This window comes from Trachurus trachurus, assembly GCF_905171665.1.
Source record: "Trachurus trachurus genome assembly, chromosome: 19".
NCBI classification, from domain to species: domain Eukaryota; kingdom Metazoa; phylum Chordata; class Actinopteri; order Carangiformes; family Carangidae; genus Trachurus; species Trachurus trachurus.
The window spans coordinates 5,073,416-5,092,937 of record NC_139913.1 but is presented as its reverse complement, the minus strand read 5'-3'; the positions used below and the strand labels follow the sequence as shown (position 1 = coordinate 5,092,937).

The 19,522-nt window shown below is 42.5% G+C and overlaps 1 protein-coding gene across 1 annotated transcript; it reads right to left on the bottom strand.

Annotated features, from left to right (window-relative positions):
* Positions 1 to 1,242: 1,242 nt before the first annotated feature.
* nbr1a (NBR1 autophagy cargo receptor a) lies at positions 1,243 to 18,936 on the bottom strand. The gene is made up of 22 exons (XM_083994575.1): positions 18,722 to 18,936; positions 18,196 to 18,258; positions 18,073 to 18,091; positions 17,435 to 17,457; positions 16,870 to 17,058; positions 15,516 to 15,593; positions 15,160 to 15,419; positions 13,986 to 14,105; positions 13,442 to 13,741; positions 12,915 to 13,074; positions 11,208 to 11,471; positions 9,257 to 9,358; positions 9,051 to 9,126; positions 8,328 to 8,414; positions 8,006 to 8,185; positions 6,805 to 7,035; positions 6,548 to 6,693; positions 5,348 to 5,913; positions 3,962 to 4,047; positions 2,980 to 3,067; positions 2,698 to 2,797; positions 1,243 to 1,456 (listed from the first exon to the last, which is right to left on the bottom strand). The coding sequence occupies exons 1-22, from the start codon at positions 18,821 to 18,823 to the stop codon at positions 1,268 to 1,270; spliced, it is 3,429 nt and encodes a 1,142-aa protein (XP_083850701.1). The 5' UTR covers positions 18,824 to 18,936; the 3' UTR covers positions 1,243 to 1,267.
* Between the last annotated feature and the right edge of the window lie 586 nt (positions 18,937 to 19,522).

The window sequence follows — 19,522 nt, the reverse complement described above, 5'->3', positions numbered from 1 at the left end:
CCCCTCCTCCTCGTTGTTGCTCTGATAATAATAATAATAATAATAATGCCGCCCGGTTGAATGACGACACGCGAAAGTGAAGAAAAAAAAATGCAGGCAAAGGTGTTCAACGATGACGCTAAGCTGATTTTTTTTTTGTTTTATTTTGTTTTGTTTTATTGTAACTCCACTGTGACTGTGCTAAAACACAAGAACACGACTCGTCTCTAAAGCCTCTACCTGTCACATGCAGGTGTCTCCTAAAAAGCAGTAGTAGTAGTAGAAGTAGAAAACATCTCGGAAGTCTTGAAACGAATCCGAAAATCCGTCCCGGAGCGACTTCCGTATTACATTCCACATGTCAACGTCTAAAATAACAGTACTCTGATATACAGAAAAAGAGAGACAGAGAGAGAAAGAAAGAGAGAGACAGAGAGAGAGAGAGAGAGATTGCATTGTTTAGGCAGATTTCACTACGAGAATCGAGAGAGAAGAGAGAGAAAAGGTCGTAAATTTATGTGTTTGTATGTTTTGTTTTGTTCCCACCACTGCACATCCACATCCACATCCACCGGCACCCGACACACACACACACACACACACACACACGGCGCAGAGGAAGCAGCTACACACCAACACGACGACGATGATGAAGAAGAAGATAAGGAGAAGAGCCGAACACACACGTTCACCTACGCTCGGTCTGACCGACACAGTAAAGCTCTACGGCCTCAGGTATAAACAAGGCATGGCGAAGGTTGAACCGCTATCAGAACCATTTACAGGTGTGTCACATATATATATAGATATATATTATGTGTGTGTGTGTGTGTGTGTTTGTATATATATATAAATGTTGAAGCTAAATTAAAGGCAAAGGCAGGAGAAGCCGTTCATGAATGTTCGCTTCATTCTAATGGACAGCGGTCAAGAAATAAATGCTCCTATTTCATTTTTGTTCCATGTTTTTATATGTATATGTATATTTATATATAATCATAATAATTTGAGACATTTTTGTCCTGTTGGTCCAAATAAAAGGATCCACCTTTAGAGAAATCACCAGTTGCATGAATCATAAATAACTTTTCTTTGTCTCTTCCGGACATAAACTCAAAAATAAACTCTAGAAAGAGTGAGAACAGAATCTAGATCTTCTCTTTACATTTAGGTTGTTTTTTTTTCTTTTTTAAGTCAAATCATGACAGCAGTTTTCCTCACAGCCTTCCTCCTCCTTCCTCCTTCCTCCTCCTTCCTCCTCCTTCCTCCTCCTCCTCCTCCTCCCCCCTCAGCGCGGCGCGTCGCCCCCCTCCCTCTGCCGGTCCTCGGCCATCTGCACCAGCTCGTTGACGGTGTGCAGCAGGCTGTAGCCGTGCTTCCTCAGCAGCTGCTGGTTGAGCCGCTGGTCTCTGAAGCCCATCTCCAGCAGCATGGCCATCATGGAGGGGTCCTGCCGGGCCGCCGGGTCGATGCCTCTCTGGAGGGAGAGAGAGAGAGAGGGAGGAGGAGAAGAGGAGAGGAGGAGAGGAGGAGAGAGTAAGGTATGATGCGTCTGATGCCTGAACTGGACACGTTGAGTATTTAGAAACAGCTAAAAACCAGGTCTGTGAACATTAAGGCCACTTTATGACGGATACTTCCTGACAATGCACTTAAGAATTCACTACTTTTCTCTTTTGTGAATCTCTAATAGCACTTTACAACATAAACTATCTGATAAATGCACTTTATTTCACCACTTTTTATTTTGCTCTACTGATGGAACCATTGTGTGATGTGATGTATTTGTATTGTAATTGATGTTTGATTATCATGACTGTATTTGTGGACCATGAAACTACAGATGGAAATTAGCTCCATAGCGAAATCTGACATATTTACAACAAGTTCTTTGTATGTTCATAAACATGCAGAGTCCCATTACAAATAGGGATGTCCGATAATATTGGCTCGATATTAGCATAAAAATGTAAAATCTGTCCATATCGTTATCTGTTTTTCTGCCGATAATGAAAACCCAATACCACTATGCTTGGATTTCATAGTGAATTAAGTACTGTCGCTACTTAAAGGAGACATGTTCTGCCCCCTTATCCACAAATTCTAATAGTTCCCAGGTGTCTTTAAGACATGTCTGTGACATGGTTTGGTCAAAATCCCCCAAGGATCAAACATCACAGCTCTTTTCATCCTCTCAGAACAGCCCTGTTCAGAACGGCCGGTTTCAGTGCCTGTCCCTTTAAATGCAAATGAACCACTGCAAAAAGCCTGCATATCGGTATCACTTATTAGTGGAAATCGCAAATTTCCAATATTGGACATCCCTGAATAAAAAATAAACAAACAAATGAAATAAAATGAAATGAATGCAAAACCTAAACCTATTTTAGCTTGAGCTGTTAACGAGGTTAGTGAGTGCAAATGCACGATGAGAGCGGAGGGGAAGTGAAGAGTTTGGTCAGAGTTTGTGGGTTTGTCTCCACAGGAACCATCTCTCACTTTCCTTGTTTTTAGAAAAAACACCGTTTAAAGCCAAAATGTTGATGCATTTTTGCAAAAAGGTGCAAATTCAGTTCTGTTAAGATGCTGATAAACAGGAAATATGAGGAAGTACAACCCTTATTTTGCAGTGGAGATGTTTGTTTTCTTTTCCTATGCATGTTGCCTGTAGATTAAATGTGTAGATGTTCATGATGTTGTTGTGCGACGGTGACGGACCTGTATGGAGCAGTTTGGTCCGGTGAACAGAGCCTTGTAGGCGGACGCCGCCACAGACAGAGCTCCTTTGACCAGACCCTCGGTGATGCCTCCCTGGCCCCTGCAGCACAGACAGACACAGACAGGGATGTGGTTACGTATGTGGTTGTGTAACACATTTACAGGGTACACTGTGTTCCAGTGCGTTGTCACACTGTCACACGAAGGCACAGACAGTCATAACAGACACACAGTATGATCATATGTGTGTGTGTGTGGTTTTAACTGTCCGTCGTGTTTCACCTTGGCTGCAGCGCGGTGCTCGGTCTGGGGTTGTACGTCTCAAAGGCACTGGATGCTGAGCCTGCTGATCTGGACAGACCAGATGACACTGCAGAACAGACCGGGAAACGACAACACACACACACACGAACATGAACACACACACACACACACACACACACACACACACACACACACACACACACACACACACATCATATTAGAGGCCTGTGCTGAAGCAACGATTCCTGAGAGCCTGGCACTTCCTGACTTCCTGTCTCAAAAACAAAAGAGTGAAATGTGTTTCCTCACTCTGATCAACACTTCACTGATGAAGTTTTGCGACGTGCTCCGCTTTGTGTGTTGACAGTAAAAATATTTTTTTATTTAAATTGTTTTAACTGTTTTATTTTTGCTGTCTTCTGTTTTCCATCTGAGGCTTTACACGTTTCTTACTGCAGAACAAGTTTACCCACAGGGACAACAAAGTCACCTGAACCTGAACTAATGTGATTCTCTACTTCTGTGATTCTTTATTATGTTTTATTTTGTCTTTTATCTTTAGTATTTTGCATTTTTAGTATGTTTTATGGTTTTTATTTTACTGTACAGCACTTTGGAAACCTTTGTGTTTATTCAAAATTGTGCTTTATAAATAAAATGGATTGGATTGAAGTTTAGATGCATTATGCATATTACACAGGCACTTTGTTTAGTTTGTCATATTATACACATTTTAATTCCTATACTATTCTTCAATGCAATTTTAATGCTTTTTGCACATGTAATTAGTAGTTTTTAAGATACATATATATGGGTGGTGTATGTTATGTGATGAGTGTGGGAATGTACAAAACATTGTGTGTATTTTATGTTTTACAGACGGGAATCAGCTGCGCTAAATCTGGTCTGTTTCCTTTTTTAAATGAATAATGTAACTGCACATGTCCCTAAATAAAGATCAAATCAAATCAACCAATGTGATTCCTAACAGTGACCTCACCGTTCAGGTGGACCCGGGGTTGATGCGGCTCGTAGGGGTCACAGGCCGGAGGACTGGGGTCCTCGGCCAGGTACAGCGCCTCAGACCTGAAACACAGGAAACAGCCTCAATTAGATTTAAAAGCTGCAGAAAAGACTCAGAGTTTTATTTAAAACAAAACAAAACAAAAAACATGGTAGCTTCTGCATCTCTCATAGCGAGCCGACTAATACTCCCCCCAACCTTTAAGATGTGGATCTACACCGTTTGGTTTAGAGAACATTTACTCAGGGATGCAAACGGGTCAGGACCAAAAAAGAGAGGAATTTCCCGGGGGGGTGGGGGGAGAAATGGCTCACCATTAACAAATAAGTACATTACAATTTCCAGTAGTTCAACCCCAACCAAGTAGTGCATATAGATGGACATAGTTTTCAGAAGGCCAACATTTCTATATTAAAAATGCTTAAATTTTTTTTTTAGATTTTTAGGTCTTCACTGAATGTTAGTCATAATTATTACTATTAAAATAAACTGAATAAATAAAGACATGGGATGTTTTATTCAGTGTGTAATGGACATATAGGCCTATATAATGTGTTAGTTTCACTTTAATTGAACACATTCTACATCGCGGAGGCGACGTCTCTCCACTCAGAGCTTCCTTCACCTCTGAAACGGGGCAGAGCTCCGTGGAAACACCTGCCTGACACAGCAACGTAGGGAACCGTGCATGTCCACAGCGCACAGCTCCACGGTGCACGGGGGGAAAAAACGGCGTCGCCGTCGCACCGACTGCACGCGGATACGCGCCGCTATAATGAGCGCGCACGTCGCGCGTCAACATTGGAGGTCGGCTGTTATCAGTATAATCAGAGGCAACCATGAATGAGTTCGCCTCAGTTTCACGTGATTGTCACTGTCTCAGCCTGTTAGAAAAACATTTTACTGACCCGAGCTGAGACGCTGAGACCCCCCCCCCCTCCCCTCAAAAACAAAAACTCTTCGGATCTGAACGATTCACACAAGTCACCTAATTGGTCATGAAAAAAGCGAGTTTCGCTTTTCGGCGCGCTGTTTGCATCCATGTTTACTATTCTACAAGAGCATGTGCTCAAAAGTTTTCTGCTACATGGAAATCCATTATGCACTATTACAATTTAATTTATTTGTTTTGTTTTAATTTTATTTTAATATGTAAGCGATGCATGTGATATCTGTAAGTGGTTGTATGCAGGATAAATCAATGTTTGTATCATTTCTTTTCACCTGTGCTTCTACATTTATGTACTTTATACATTCTCTCTTAATTAATAAAAAGACTTGGAGCAAAAACACAACGAGCAAGAAACAGAGATTACAAAAACACAACATATGTACAGTGTAGATGTTTGTCTTGTGTCCGACCTGGGGGAGTAGAGGGCGGGGGGCGACAGCAGCAGTGGCTCGGGGAGGGTCGGCGGTGGCACCACCTCGGGGGTGAGCGTCACGGCGTCCAGAGTCTGGGAGGCGCACAGCATCTGGTTCACACTGCTGTGGATGTGAGGAGGAGCAGGAGGAGCAGCAGCAGGAGCAGGAGGAGCAGGAGGAGCAGGAGCAGGAGGAGCAGCAGGAGGAGCAGCAGGAGCAGCAGGGAGCCAGGCGTCCACCGGGGACGAGGAGGAGCAGTCGTCGTCCTCAGCAGCAGCAGCGGCAGCGTCTAGCGCCTCCTCGCTCCTCTCCTGTCTCTCTCTGAGCGGCTCAGAGGAGGAGTCGTCTTCATCGTCCTCCTCCTCCTCCTCCTCCTCCTCCTCCTGGTGGGAGTCTGGGTGGGTGGAGGTCACAGCAGCAGCGGCGGTAGAGGAGGTGTCGTCGGGCTGGGACATGGCCGAGCTGTACATGGACTCTCCCAGAGGACGGCTGGTGTCGAAGCAGTCCGGCAGCACGATGATGTAGTCGTCACAGGAGGAGACGGAGGAGGTCTGGCTGCTGACCTGGAGACACAGGAGGAGGAGATGGAGATTAAAGCTCTGAGCGTCCAGTCTGGATTTCAGTCTTAAAGGGGACATATTATAGAAATAGCACTTTTTGAAGGCTCTTTAACATATATAAAATGTGAGAATTAACAGAAAAAGTTGTAATTTTCAGGCTCCTGAGGTTGAAATCCATGTGGTTTTACAAGCTGTTCCCTCAGTTGTCATCCAATGATGTAACTAGGTTTCGAATTTGCATAATACCACCCCTACCTGGTACCAGTAGAAGGGGCGGGGCAAGCAGTGGCTCATTTGCATTTAAAGGGACAGGCACTGAAACCAGCCGTTCTGAACAGGGCTGTTTTGAGAGGATGAAAAGAGCTGTGATGTTTGATCCTTGGGGGATTTAGACCGAAGCATGTCACAGACATGTCTTTAAGACACCTGGGAACTGTTTGAATTTTTGGAAAGGGGGCAGAATATGTCTCCTTTAAGTAGCGACAGTCCGCCGCTACTTAATTCACTACGAAATCCAAGCATAATGGAATCGGGTTTTCATTATCGGCAGAAAAACCGATAACGATATGGACAGATATTACATTTTTATGCTAATATCGAGCCACACATAAACACAGAAAACACTTTTCATTCTCACCTCGTCCCAGTCGTCTCCTCTTCCTCCACCTTCCTCTTTCTCCTCCTTCAGGTTCTGCACGTCGTCCAGAACCACGACTTCTTCGTCCGTGTTGTCGTGAGGTGAAGAGACGCGCAGGTTTTCATTCGCCGGCTCCTGGAGCGGAGCTGGAAACACAAACGAGCGAGTTAAGAGTTAAGAGAAAGTAACTTTATTGTCATTGTACAACGAGATTTAGTCTATCAGCGATCTCTCGACTGGTTTCCTCCCTCTCTCACCTGGCCCGGCCTCCTCTTCTTCCTCCTCCTCTTCTTCTTCCTCCTCCTCCTCTTCCTCTTCCTCCTCCTCCTCCTCCTCCTCCTCCTCCTCTGGGCTGATCTGGTTCAGACCGGCAACGGGAGGCGGAGCTGAACTCTCTAGTCTGACGGCGCAGATCTCCTCGCCGCTTCGCTCCGTCTTCTCGGCCTCCGCTGCTCGATCTGAGCCGAAGCTCGGACCCCGAGAAACGACTGAAACGTTACAGAGAGAAAAAAGTTATAGTTTCTAGGTACTTCCCCCCCAAAAAGGAAACTGAGTTAGTAACTGAATTACTACACCATAAAAGTAACTAATTACAAGGAAAAGTAACAATTGTGTTTTTATAAAATGCTCAAATATGTCAAATTACTTGGACTCGCCCCCCTAACCTCTCGTTTCCAGATAAACGGCTTTTTTTCAACTAGTTGATGGACTTAAAAATAAAGTGCAGCCTATATAACAGACACTTTAACAGGTGTATTACTTTGTGACAGGACTTCTGGGCGCATTTTATTGTCAGTTAATGGTAACAGCGTTATAACAGGGGAGACAGTAACTCTTCTGATTACTCATTACAAAAAAAAAATAGTGCACCATTAAAGTAGTAACATCGTATTTTGTAACGCCGTTGTTCCCATCACTGCTCCAGACCAAGGTTGTTATAGTTTTAAAATTTTCATTCGTTTTTATCTTTATTTTGTTTTTCAGTTTGCTTTTTTATTTCAGTTTAGTTTTAGTTAGTTCAACAAGTGATTAAACAGTTTTAGTTTAGTTTTTATTTTTGAGGAATTGACTAGTTTTTATTCAGTCTTAGTTTTAGTTTTTCAGGTTTTAGGAGAAAGCCTCTGTCAGACCTCTGAAGATGAACTTCCAAATGTGTGGGATTTTTCCTTTTTAGTTGCATCCCATAAATATTTCCATCAGTCCTCATTCACTCTTATCTACCTGTGGACCATACTCCAAGTCGTCCCATATTGAGCTGTGGCATTTTCTTCCTGCAACTTTAGTCATCTCTAATAAAACTAAAACTAAGCTGATGTTGTCTGACATTCAGTTTTTATTTAGTTCTTGTGTTTGGAAAAAACATTTTTATTTTTATTTCTGCATAGTAAATTATTTTCTCTTAGTCTCTCTTAATTATAATAACGCTGCTCTGGAAGCAGTTGTGTTGTTCCTCCTCACCCGGTGGTCTGGGGCTGGTGTGGGGGGGCCGGCGGGGGGGTCTGTGGTCGGGAGCTTCCTCCAGCGTCAGCGAGCGGATCACCGTCTCACAGAGGAACTGGGCCCCGCTGATCTCCTCCTCCCGCTCCTCCTCCTGGGCCACGGGCTCCACCGGCTCCTTCTGCTGCCTCAGCTTCACTCCTGATACACACACACACACACACACACACACACACACACACACACACACACACACACAAACAACAAACTCAAGGTGTCAAACACACACACACACACACTGACAGAAACACGAACACACGTCACATCCTCTGCTCGGACTCACCGAAAAGTTTCCTGACCCCTGTGACCTCTGTGTCCTTCTCCAGCACTGGTGCATCGTGGGGCAGAGGGGATATACACGGAGTTAAATCTACAACGGCAAACACAAACACCGTTATTTTACTGGTTGTTTAAAGGAATAGTTCAACATTTCATATCGCCATAATCCCTATAGTAGGTTCATCACCTTTAATTATCGGTGCATGTTGTTTTGAGATCAGCGGGGCAGAGACGTGAGCTGCTCAGTGAACACAATAGAGGTCAAATACACAATCCAACAACTCCAAAACGCTCTGGTGGAGAAATTGTGACCTGCACATTCGCCCCGCCATGAAATAATCATGTAACATTATGAGACAGAGTTGTTTTAGAGGCAAATGCAGCCGGTATTTGCTTCATGTGTCGTAATGTTACATAATTATACATGATTATCTCATAGCATGGTGAATGTGCAGGTCACAACTTGTCCACCAGAGCGTTGTGGAGTTGTTGGATTGTGTATTTGATGAGTTTGATGAAGGACAGGGGACCTGTACCGTTCACCTCCATTGTGTTCACTGAGCAGCTCACGTCTCTGCCCCGCAGATCTCAAAACAACATGCACCGATAATTAAAGGTGATGAACCTACTGCTATGGCTATAGGGATTTTTGCCAAAATGTTGAACTATCCCTTTAAATGTTTTACATTTTGTTTTTAGAGTCGACAGCTTCATGGTTTACACTCACCGACAGGCGTGTTGTTAGGAACCTTCTCCAGCTCCTGCACTATGTTGATATCCAGCAACTCAAATGACAGTAGATCCTGTGAGAGAGAAGATGCAGAGAGAAACTAAAACTCTGTAGTTTTACAACATGTTCAACCTTTTTCTACTTGTTTGGATCATTTTGAAACTGTTTTTGTTGATGATTGACAAAGTTGTGTGTGTTTGCACCTGTGCAGTCAGCAGGTCGACTGAGGGGAAGTAGTAGTCTTCATGGTCGAGGTCGACGGACCTCACCTCCGCCTCCTTCTCCACCGACCTCACCTCCTCCTTCTGAAGCACAGACCAGAACAGCCTCGTTATATTTATTATCTCCTCAGTCATGATGAAGATGAGCGCTCCCACGTTCAGTTATTATAGGCTACTGTTGTTAATATTTCAGTGTTTTAAAAATCTCCACTATTCTTGTTCTTTCACTTTTACTTTTACAGATTCTGGTTCAATTCAGGATCAAACCCCGACACAGCGACACGTGTGAAAGGTTGCTTGAGAAAACACATTTAAAGACACAAACCTGCTACAAATTCAAAAAACGACTCAATCAGTTTGACGACACATGAGCTGCAGAAACGCAATAGGAAGTGTTTTGTTTCTGGGGACACAATAAAGTGACGGACCAGACTGGGATGCTTAAAGTTTTGCAGACGACTTCCTGTTAGTGGGGTTTGACAATAAACTGAGTTTGTTTAGTTTATTAAAACGTCAATATCACATGATTCACATGTTATTGATCAGATGTACTGTTAGCTTAGCATTAGCCTTTAGCTGGGGTCCGTCACTTTATTGAGTCCCCAGAAACAACTTCTGTTGTGAGTTTGTTGTCAAAGTGATGACGTTTTTTTCTGACTTTGTCGCACATTTGTGTCTTTGCATGTTTTTTTTTCTGAAGCTGCGGTGTGTTGACCCCTCAGGGCCACCGTAGAAGCGTGTTCTTTGACGTCTTTAAAGGTCCAGTGTGTAATATTTGGCAAGGTTTATTGGCAAAATCTGAATATATTTGTATAAGTGTATAATCGCTATTAAATAAAATTTGTTTGGTTTTCGTAGCCGCATAATTATTCTTTTATATCAAGGGTCTTGCTTTAGAGAGTGTCGCCACCTTGCGGCGCCATGTTTGTACGGCAGCCAGTCAGCCAGAGAGCACGTTTCATGCCAATAAATAAAACAAACAAAGAAGGAGGAGGAGGAAACGAGAGAGAGTGAGTTAGTAGTTAATCGGTAGTGAGAAGTTTTTGAGTTATAAACCTGAAAGTTTGCGAATGGATCATCAACGCACAAGTTTGTTTGTCCTCGGAGGCCACCGTCACTTTGCCGACGGGAGGAATGAGCGCAAATGAGCAGTGCAATCAAGAATCTGAACGCTAGATTTTACACAATGGACCTTTAAATCGCTTGTCCCTGGTTAAAACAATGTGAAATTTTAAAAAGCTCACATTTTGAAAACCATTTAGACTTTCATTTTGAAAAATTATTCTGATGTTTAAAGGGACAACGAGGAGTTTTGGAAAAGCGAAGCGTTTTCACACTACATTTATGAGCTTCCGCGCACCGTGAATTTCTTTGACCGGGGCAAGACAGACTCATGTTTTCATTCATCAAGAATTAAAGTCGGAGGTTGGAAGACGATCACATACCGTCGTAGTTCCGACCATAAACGGAGATTCGGCGGCGTTATTCTCATGACTCGCCGCGAAACCAAAAGTAAAGAAACGCTGGTCGGCTCGACCAGCATTTCCACCACCACTAATAATAACAAAATAACGATAGAGACAAAACGATATATTTATCGAAAATGGGCCCATTAACAAGTGTGGGTAGCGGAGATTCATCCACATTAACGTGAGACTTTTTTTATTGTCGCGGAATTTTTCATTCTGCCGATGGAGAAACTCCTCGTTGTCCCTTTAAATTGTTTTGTTTATTTTACACAAAATAGCTGGTGAATCATTTTTGCGAATTTAGATACGAATAAAAGCTTCACCTGCAGAAACACCTAAAATGCCACATCCCATAACAATCTGCTGTGTGTGTGTGTATGTGTGTGTGTGTGTGTGTGTGTGTGTGCATGCGGACACTTGGGGGCTTTGTGCCTGCGTGTCACTGATCTAGCTAGCAGACTTGCCAGTCTTTTGCTCTGATGTCCGAGCGGCGCGTTGCGGTGGTGGTTGCCGTCGCTGCCGGGGTCGACCACGATGCTGCACCACACGCGCGGGCCGAACTGACACCCGCAGTGCGCCAGGCGCCAGTGGGAGGTGTACGTCCCCTCCATCACGGGGGCCACAAAGGCCACACTGACCACTCCCACTTGTCCCGGCAGCAGCAGCGGCACCGGCACCTCCCGCTTCTTCTCGGAGGCCAGGCCGAGGTTCCCCCACATGAACACTAGCTGGGTGCACGCACACACATACACAAAACACAAAAATAGAAATACACATGCGAAAAAGGCACAAAGACGACAGCATGCAACCGAGGTCACACACACACACACTCTCACACACACATACACACACAGGGCCGACCCAATAATACTGATTATGGATTATTTACTAACCTACAAACTCGTTTTATTCTTCCTAATCTGTCATTACGAATCATCCTAGCCTGGCATGTTTTTACCCAGCTATGGTTTTTAAAGGGATAGTTCAACATTTTGGCCCAAATTGGCCCATTGCCATAATCCCTATAGTCATAGCAGTAGGTTTGTTACCTTTAATTGTCAGTGCAAGCTATTTTTAGAACGGCGGAGCAGAGCGGCGAGCTGCTCAGAGCTACGCTACGGAGGCTAATGGGATTTCTTTCTTCCCTCATCAAACTCATAATCCAACAACTCCAAAACGCTCTGGTGGACAAGTTGTGACCTGCACATTCACCACGCTATGAGATAATAACAGAACGTTATGAGACAGAGTTGTTTTAGAGGTAAATTCATGCAAAACAGCTGATGTGTGTTCCCATCGGGGCAGTTTTTCAGTAAGCAGTCTCTGAATTTGCCTCTAAAACAACTCTGTCTCCATTATTATCTCATAGCGTGGTGAATGTGCAGGTCACAACTTGTCCACCAGAGCGTTTTGGAGTTGTTGGATTGTGTATTTGATGAGTTTGATGAGAGAAACCAAGAAATCCCATGAGCCTCCGTAGCGTAGCTCTGAGCAGCTCACGGCTCTTCTCCACCGTTCTAAAAAAGCTTGCACTGACAAATAAAGGCAACGAACCTACTGCTATGACTATAGGGATTATGGCAATGGGCCAATTTGCCAAAATGTTGAACTATCCCTTTAATCATGAAATGGTACCAAATTCAGCTAAAAGTGCAGCCTGGGGTTGATTTACACTTAATATTCAAATTGATAAAGTACTCAGTGGGATACTGAAAGTCAACTAGGCCTATGCAATAGACAATGCATTTATTATAAACACATCATCTGCTTTTTTTAGAAAATGTTTAGTTTTAAATAAACTGCAACAGAAAATGTGCAACAACAACAATTAAGGATTTTTGTAATTGCACAGAATTTCCCTATGGGTCGACAGAAGTTGCGCACCACAGCTTAAATCGGGTCACCCCCGATGGGCCGGCTCTGCACACACACATTCAAACAGTGACAAAGACTTAAGAACTTAAATCACACAGATTCAACTTAATTTAAATCATAAACCTCTCAGACAGAAATACATTAGTGGTATTAGGCTGGGTGAGAAATCTTAGCTGGTGTTAGTGGATAAGAAGAAGAAGAAGAAGAGGAAGAAGCAATGAGCTGAGTGGGGGCTCGAGGTGGGGAGGGGGAGAGAGAGTAGTGGGGCCTGTCCTCTCGGTGGGTGGGAGCGGTACCTTAGTCTCTGAGGTCCAGCTGATTGTGCCCGAGTTCCTCATCTTCCAGTATTTGATGAACTTGGTACCAGGCTCCAGACGGGTGCCGTCAGGCAGATTTTCATCCAGAAACAAGGCAGCCATAGTGGGCACCAAGGACGTGTGCGAGGCCCCGGGACCCCTAGTTTCAAGTGTACAGAGCATTGTTGAAAATAGCCCTGGTTTGTTTCTTATAACACCCATCTCTTTTGTTCTCTACGAATCAAAAAAGCAGGACCCCAGATTTTTTTTTTTTTTTTTTTGCAGCTCAAAAGCATTTTTTTTCTTAGAAAATCTATGAAGCAGCAGCAGCAGTTTTCACATTGAGGTAGTTCCAACATTTTTCCACCACCCCAGAGCAGCCAGCGATACACTTATACAGACTAGATTACAAAGATGGCATATTTTTGATTTTCTTTTCTTGGAAAAAAAGACTTTTTTTTTTTTGCATCCATGCTGGGTTTCGAGGTACCCAGCACTGTCGGACGCCCTTCCGCGGTGGCGCTTACTCTGGACTGGAGGCCTGGGGGTCAGGGACCGGGGCGGGGACGGGACCGTGGGCCGGGGCCGGACCTGAGGCTGTTTCTGAGGCAGCGGGGGGGGGCGGGGCCGGGGCCTGGGTGGAGGCGGAGGCCATGTTTGTCAGGTTGGCTCTGCCTGAGGTAGAGGGCCCACTCCACTGCAGCCCCCTCTTCTCCAGTCTCAGTTTCTTCTTGATTTCCTTCACTTCGGCTCTGAGCTGCCTCCTTTCTGCTTTGAGGCGCTGTCGCTCGGCCTTGCGCACTGTCCTGTCTCCTCGCCTTGGGAACCTGGTTTGAAATGTCATCAGGATCACCTGTTTGTTGACTATCAAAAGCTTCTTTTCCAAGAACAAAACACATCACACACACACTCATAATTCTTGACTGACTGTAATCTAGCTGCTAAAGCATGTTGCAGCCCTGCTTTTGCATCTAATGCTACTCATGTTTTTTTCCCTCTATTACATATACTAACACACAAGTGGCAGCAGAGTGATGTCAGGTTCAGGCGGTCGGTCTCGGGGGGTTTTACCTTAACTCTCCTGACATCCCGTGCTCGGGGATGGAGAGAGGCGTCTTGGTTCTCACGAGGTTGTGGCTGGGGTCGTGGCTGTGCCGGCACATCTCACACAGGATGCAGGACGGACACACACTGGCAAAGAGAAAGAAAAGTCAACAAATGCAGCTGCTTAACCTTCGTCTTGTGTTAGCTCTCTTCATCTCTCGTCTTAAATCAGCTGTAAAACAATTATTTATCATCTCATTTGTTTCTCATCTCTTGGTTACATTGTTTGGTTGCTAGGCTGGTTTTGCACTTATGATTTCAGTTTTGACGTACCATAACAACACAAATAATTTTCATAAAGTCATAATTTTTACTACAGCATTTTAGAATTTTGTAAAAAAAAAAAAAAAGAAAGAAAAGTTTTTGTTTTATTTTAGGAATTATGCAAGTCTGGTCTCTTCTCCTCTGTGTTGCTAACCCTCCTCCTGGCCATGTGCATTTGTTTACAATGCAGACAGCGAAAAATCAATATATAGAGCTGTACATAACCTTACATATCATATACAATGTTACAATGTTTATTTTCAGCCAAGAGAGGCAATAAGCGACTATTATTATTACTACGACTATTATTTTCATTATCGATTAATCTGTCGATTATGTAAACGATTAATCAATTAGTTGTTTGGTCAATTAAATGTTAAAAAATGTTGAAAAATGTCAATCAGTATTTTCCAGACCACAAGACGACGTCCTCAAATGTCTTGTTTTGTCCACAAACCAAAGACATACTCAGTTTATTGTCATAAAGGCACAAGGAAACCAGAAATATTCACATTTAAGAAGCTGAAATAAGACATTTTTAACTTTTTCTTTCTTAAAAAACTACTCAAAATGAATATTCGATTATCAAAATAGTTGACGATTAATTTAATAATCGAATATTGTTCGATTAATCGATTAATTGTTGCAGCTCTACTCCAAAGCTGTTTAATTAAAGTAAAAATGTAGCATAGTTAGGCTACAAATCCTGCATAGTTCCTCTTTAATAGAGGTTTCTGAAAAAAGTCAAAAAGCCTTGATGCAATAAACAAATTTATGTGGAACTTTTATGCATTAAAAACCTAAAAAATACAAGAGGAAGCTTAAAGAACACGCAACGGACCCAAAACAAACGTATAAAGGTCTAAAAGATCAATACCTGCACTTGTAGGCCCCCTCCGAGGTGAGTTTGTTGCAGCTGCTGCAGTTGGGGGTGTAGCCCAGGGAGCCGTTGGAGGTGGAGGGGCCGGGCCTGGGGCCGATCGGGCCGATCGGTCCTATCGGTCCTATCAGTCCTATCGGGCCGCCGACGGCGCCCGCGGTCTCTGGCGGCCCGTCGGGGGATTTGTGGGTGCAGCACTGGCCAGAGAAGTCGCTGCACATCCTCTCCACCACCTCCTTCACCACCTCGTCCTTAAACTGTGAAGAAAGAAGAGGAGTTGGATTCAGAGTCGGATTCAGTTTTATGTTAAATAAATTAAAAAATGTTTAAAAAAAAGTGAAATGCACCTTTACCTTCTCCATGTAGGCTCTGAACCACATGGGAGGAGGCTCGTCCTCTGGTTTGTTGCCCTTGGTGTCTTTCACTGCGACCTGTAACAATAACAAACATGAGACTTTCATTAGAGAACATGTTGAAGCTTCTTTTAAACCAACATGAAGACGATATACAGCCGCGGCTTTACTTTTTATAGGTTTGTGTTTGAGTAAAATGAACAGCTTTGTGTTATAAACTACTGATAACATTTCTCCCAAAACTGAAATAAAAATATTGTCATTCAGAGCATTTATTGGCAGAAAATGACGACTAGTCGAAATAAAAAAACATATTAAGTCTTTTCAGACCTTGAATAATGCAGAGAAAACATCTTCATATTCATTTCTAAAGAACACAACACAAATATTTTTACTTAGGAAGAGTTTATAAATCAATTTTGGTTGGATTAATGTCAATGTTTAATACCAGGATTTGTTTTATAATCTTGTGTCTCATTAAGTAGAATGAGTTGTGTTTGTGTTGGTATTTAAAAAAAAAAAAATTGGAATAACATGTAGAGATGCTTTTTAAGAAACATTTGTGAAAAACACAAATGTTTAACATAATTTGGAGTCCTGTCCTTAAATACCTTGAGAGGGATGAACTGAGGCATAACTGTGTATTCTCTATCGCTGTGTACTTTATTTTATTATTTTATTTCATTGAAATGACACTATCCTATATATGTTTTTTCTTTTTTTTTTCAAAATCTATGCAGACTGATGGATCGTGGCTGAGCTTTTTATGAAATGTACTGTATGTTTGTTTAAATTGAAAATCAAAAATAAATGTTAAAGGGATAGTTCAACATTTTGGCGAATTGGCCCATTGCCATAATCACTATAGTCATAGCAGTAGGTTCGTTATAATAACAGAACATTCCCAGACAGAGTTGTTTTAGAGGTAAATTCGTGCAAAACCGCTGATGCGCGTTGCCTTCAGGGGCAGTTTTTCAGCAAGCAGTCTCTGTATTTCCCTCTAAAACAACTCTGTCTGGTTACGTTCTGTTATTATCTCATAGTGTGGTGAATGTGCAGCTCACAACTTGTCCACCAGAGCGTTTTGCAGTTGTTGGATTGTGTATTTGATGAGTTTGATGAGGGAAACCAAGAATTCCCATTAGCCTCCGTAGTGTAGCTCTGAGCAGCTCACGGCTCTGCTCCGCCGTTCTAAAAGTAGCTTGCGCCGACAAATAAAGGTAACGACCCTACAGCTATGACTATATGGCAGTTATGGCAATGGGCCAATTTGCCAAAATGTTGAACTATCCCTTTAAAAAAAAAAGAAACATTTGTGAAAGTGGTCTCTAAATATGAGACCCTGCATCCTTACGGCCTCTCTCTCCGGTGTGACCTGCGTGCCCTTGTCCACGGTCTTGACCCGGGAGGGGTAGGGGGGCGCGGGCCGCAGGTCGCCCTTCAGCTCCTTCACCTCCGTCTTCAGCGGGCCGCCGCCGCCGCACGCCTGGCCCTTCATCTTGTACACGTTCATGTGCAACTGGTTCCCCTGCTTCTCTGCACTCTGAAGGGAAAACACAGGAGCGTGATGTGACAATGAATGAATGAGCACAATGCAAATTACACATGTGACACACACAGGGAGGAATGTGGGCTTCATGCATCATCACCACCACAGCGTCGTTATGTTTGTCAGATTTATCATTTATTTATCCTTGATGTTTGCCTTCCTCTGTCATTGTCTCCATGTGAATGCTGCTGCACCGGAACAAGTGCATATTTGTCATGTTTCTGAGTCAGAGTTCAACCTGCATGACGTCATGTTTAGTCATGAAAACCGACACTCATGTGGTGTTTTCTCTCCTATCTGGATCTGGATCTCCACTGAGTCTAATGTCGTCATGTGTTTGTTTTATTAAATCCAGCGCAGCATTAAGTACCTTGATGGCTTCTTCATATTCATCTGAAACAAAAGAAATCAATGATTAGTTGTTTTTGGATAATAAACATTGTTATATACTATTAATAAATATAATCTTATTAAATATTTGTATTTCTAGCGTAGCTCATACACAAAGAAATGATCAAATTAGGGCTGCAAATGGTGATTATTACTATTTCCATTCACATTTTTATTAATTTCAAATACATAAGAGTGTATTTGGTGAATCAAGTGACTAAAAACCCGAATCAAGTGACTAAAAACCCAAAAGGTATTTAAAATAAAATGACACAGTAAAAAAAAAAAAAAAAAAAGGTAAAATCTTGTTTTGGATAAGCTTGGACGAAGTCACATTTTGCATTTCTGCTGTAAAAAAAAAAATACTTCAATGATGAATCGTTTGATTGATTAGTTGTTTAGTCTTCAAAATAAACGGTAGTGGGAAAAAAAAACTTCCCAATCTCCCAGAATCCTTAGTGAAATTTCCTGATTTCCTTAGACAATAGTTGGAAATATGTGATTTGAAGGTTACATGATCCTACGTCACAGTTACGACCTTCTATCAATAAAACATGTGCCTGAGTTAATTATTTACTGTAATGAAGAAGAGGAAAAACACAGAAAAATAAAACTCACCTTGACTGTTTATGCAAATCTGAAAGAGTGAATGAAACCAGAATTAGTCCATTAGTAGCCTATAACTGCTTTAAGTGCCAAAACACAACAGACAGTTCACACACACATAACACACACTTTTACCTCCTCGTTGTCCTCGTCAAAGTATTTCACTTGGAAGTGATTAATCCCAAAAGACGCTTTGATCTGGAATTTAAAAACATATCATGTTATAATGGACTGTCTCCATTCCTCCTCACACACGTGTTTTGCTTTTTATATGAAAACATCAATAATGGCACGTTGAGAGAGAGAGAGAGAAGCCTCCTCCGTCCTCAGGCTCCTCCTGCAGCGACAGGAACAAAAAAAAAGCTCTGAAGCGAACTGAGCTCATCATTTCTCTATTGCACCCTATCTACATTATTATTATTATTATTATGTGACTCTGAACTGCGCAGCTCGGATTGAATATTTCACACTTCAATCTGTATTTTTTATTATCATTATTATTATTAGCGGTAAAAGTATCGACTGTCCTTCAGCTTGCTCTATTGTTTACGTGTCTAGGCCACGTCTGGGCCTTCTCCTCCACTAACTGCGCCAACACGCTCAGCAGCAGCAGCAGCAGCAGCTACAGCAGCAGCAGTAGCTCCATAGCTCAGTAGCTCACCCAGGCTTCCACAGACTCCCACTCCAGTTTGTCCAAATCCTGAGCCAGAAATCTCTTCACGTTCCCCCGGAAGTTGACTTTGATAGTAACGGGGAGCCCCATGTCGGCCGTCTTAGGAGCGGATATCGGCGATCATTTGCGGTGACACCGGCCTGTTTGATCCCCGTTGCCCTCGACTGTCTTTTCTTGTTTACATCGTCAGCTGCTGCGTCTAAGAAAAATACGGTGACGTCGCTCCCCACTTCCTCATGTGAGTGTAGAGGTGGGCGTTAAACCGGAGTGGAACCGCAGTACCGCCACCCAGCGGATACAGGTGCAGGAAAATATAATATAATATAATATAATATAATATAATATAATATAATATAATATAATATAATATAATATAATATAATATAATATAATATAATATAATAACATAACATAACAGACTGTTTGGTGTTTATGTGTGAAAAGCAGGTGTGTCCCTCAAACAGTCTGTTACAATAATATAATATATGTTTTATACACTTTTTATGTTTTATACATTATGCATATGGTATTGAATATTTTATTCTTACTTGTCTGTGTCATATTGCTCTTCTATGTCCTTATGTTACGGTATGTTATATGTGTGTCTGCGCTACAGGATACTTGAATTTCCTTTGGAATCAATAAAGTCTATGTCTGTCTGTCTGTCTGTCTGTCTGTCTGTCTGTCTGTCTGTCTGTCTATCTATCTATCTATCTATCAAATTAAAGAAAAGCTTCATGGTTTATGGCAATTTTGGATTTTTTGCTTTTTCTGTTGCTAAACCACATG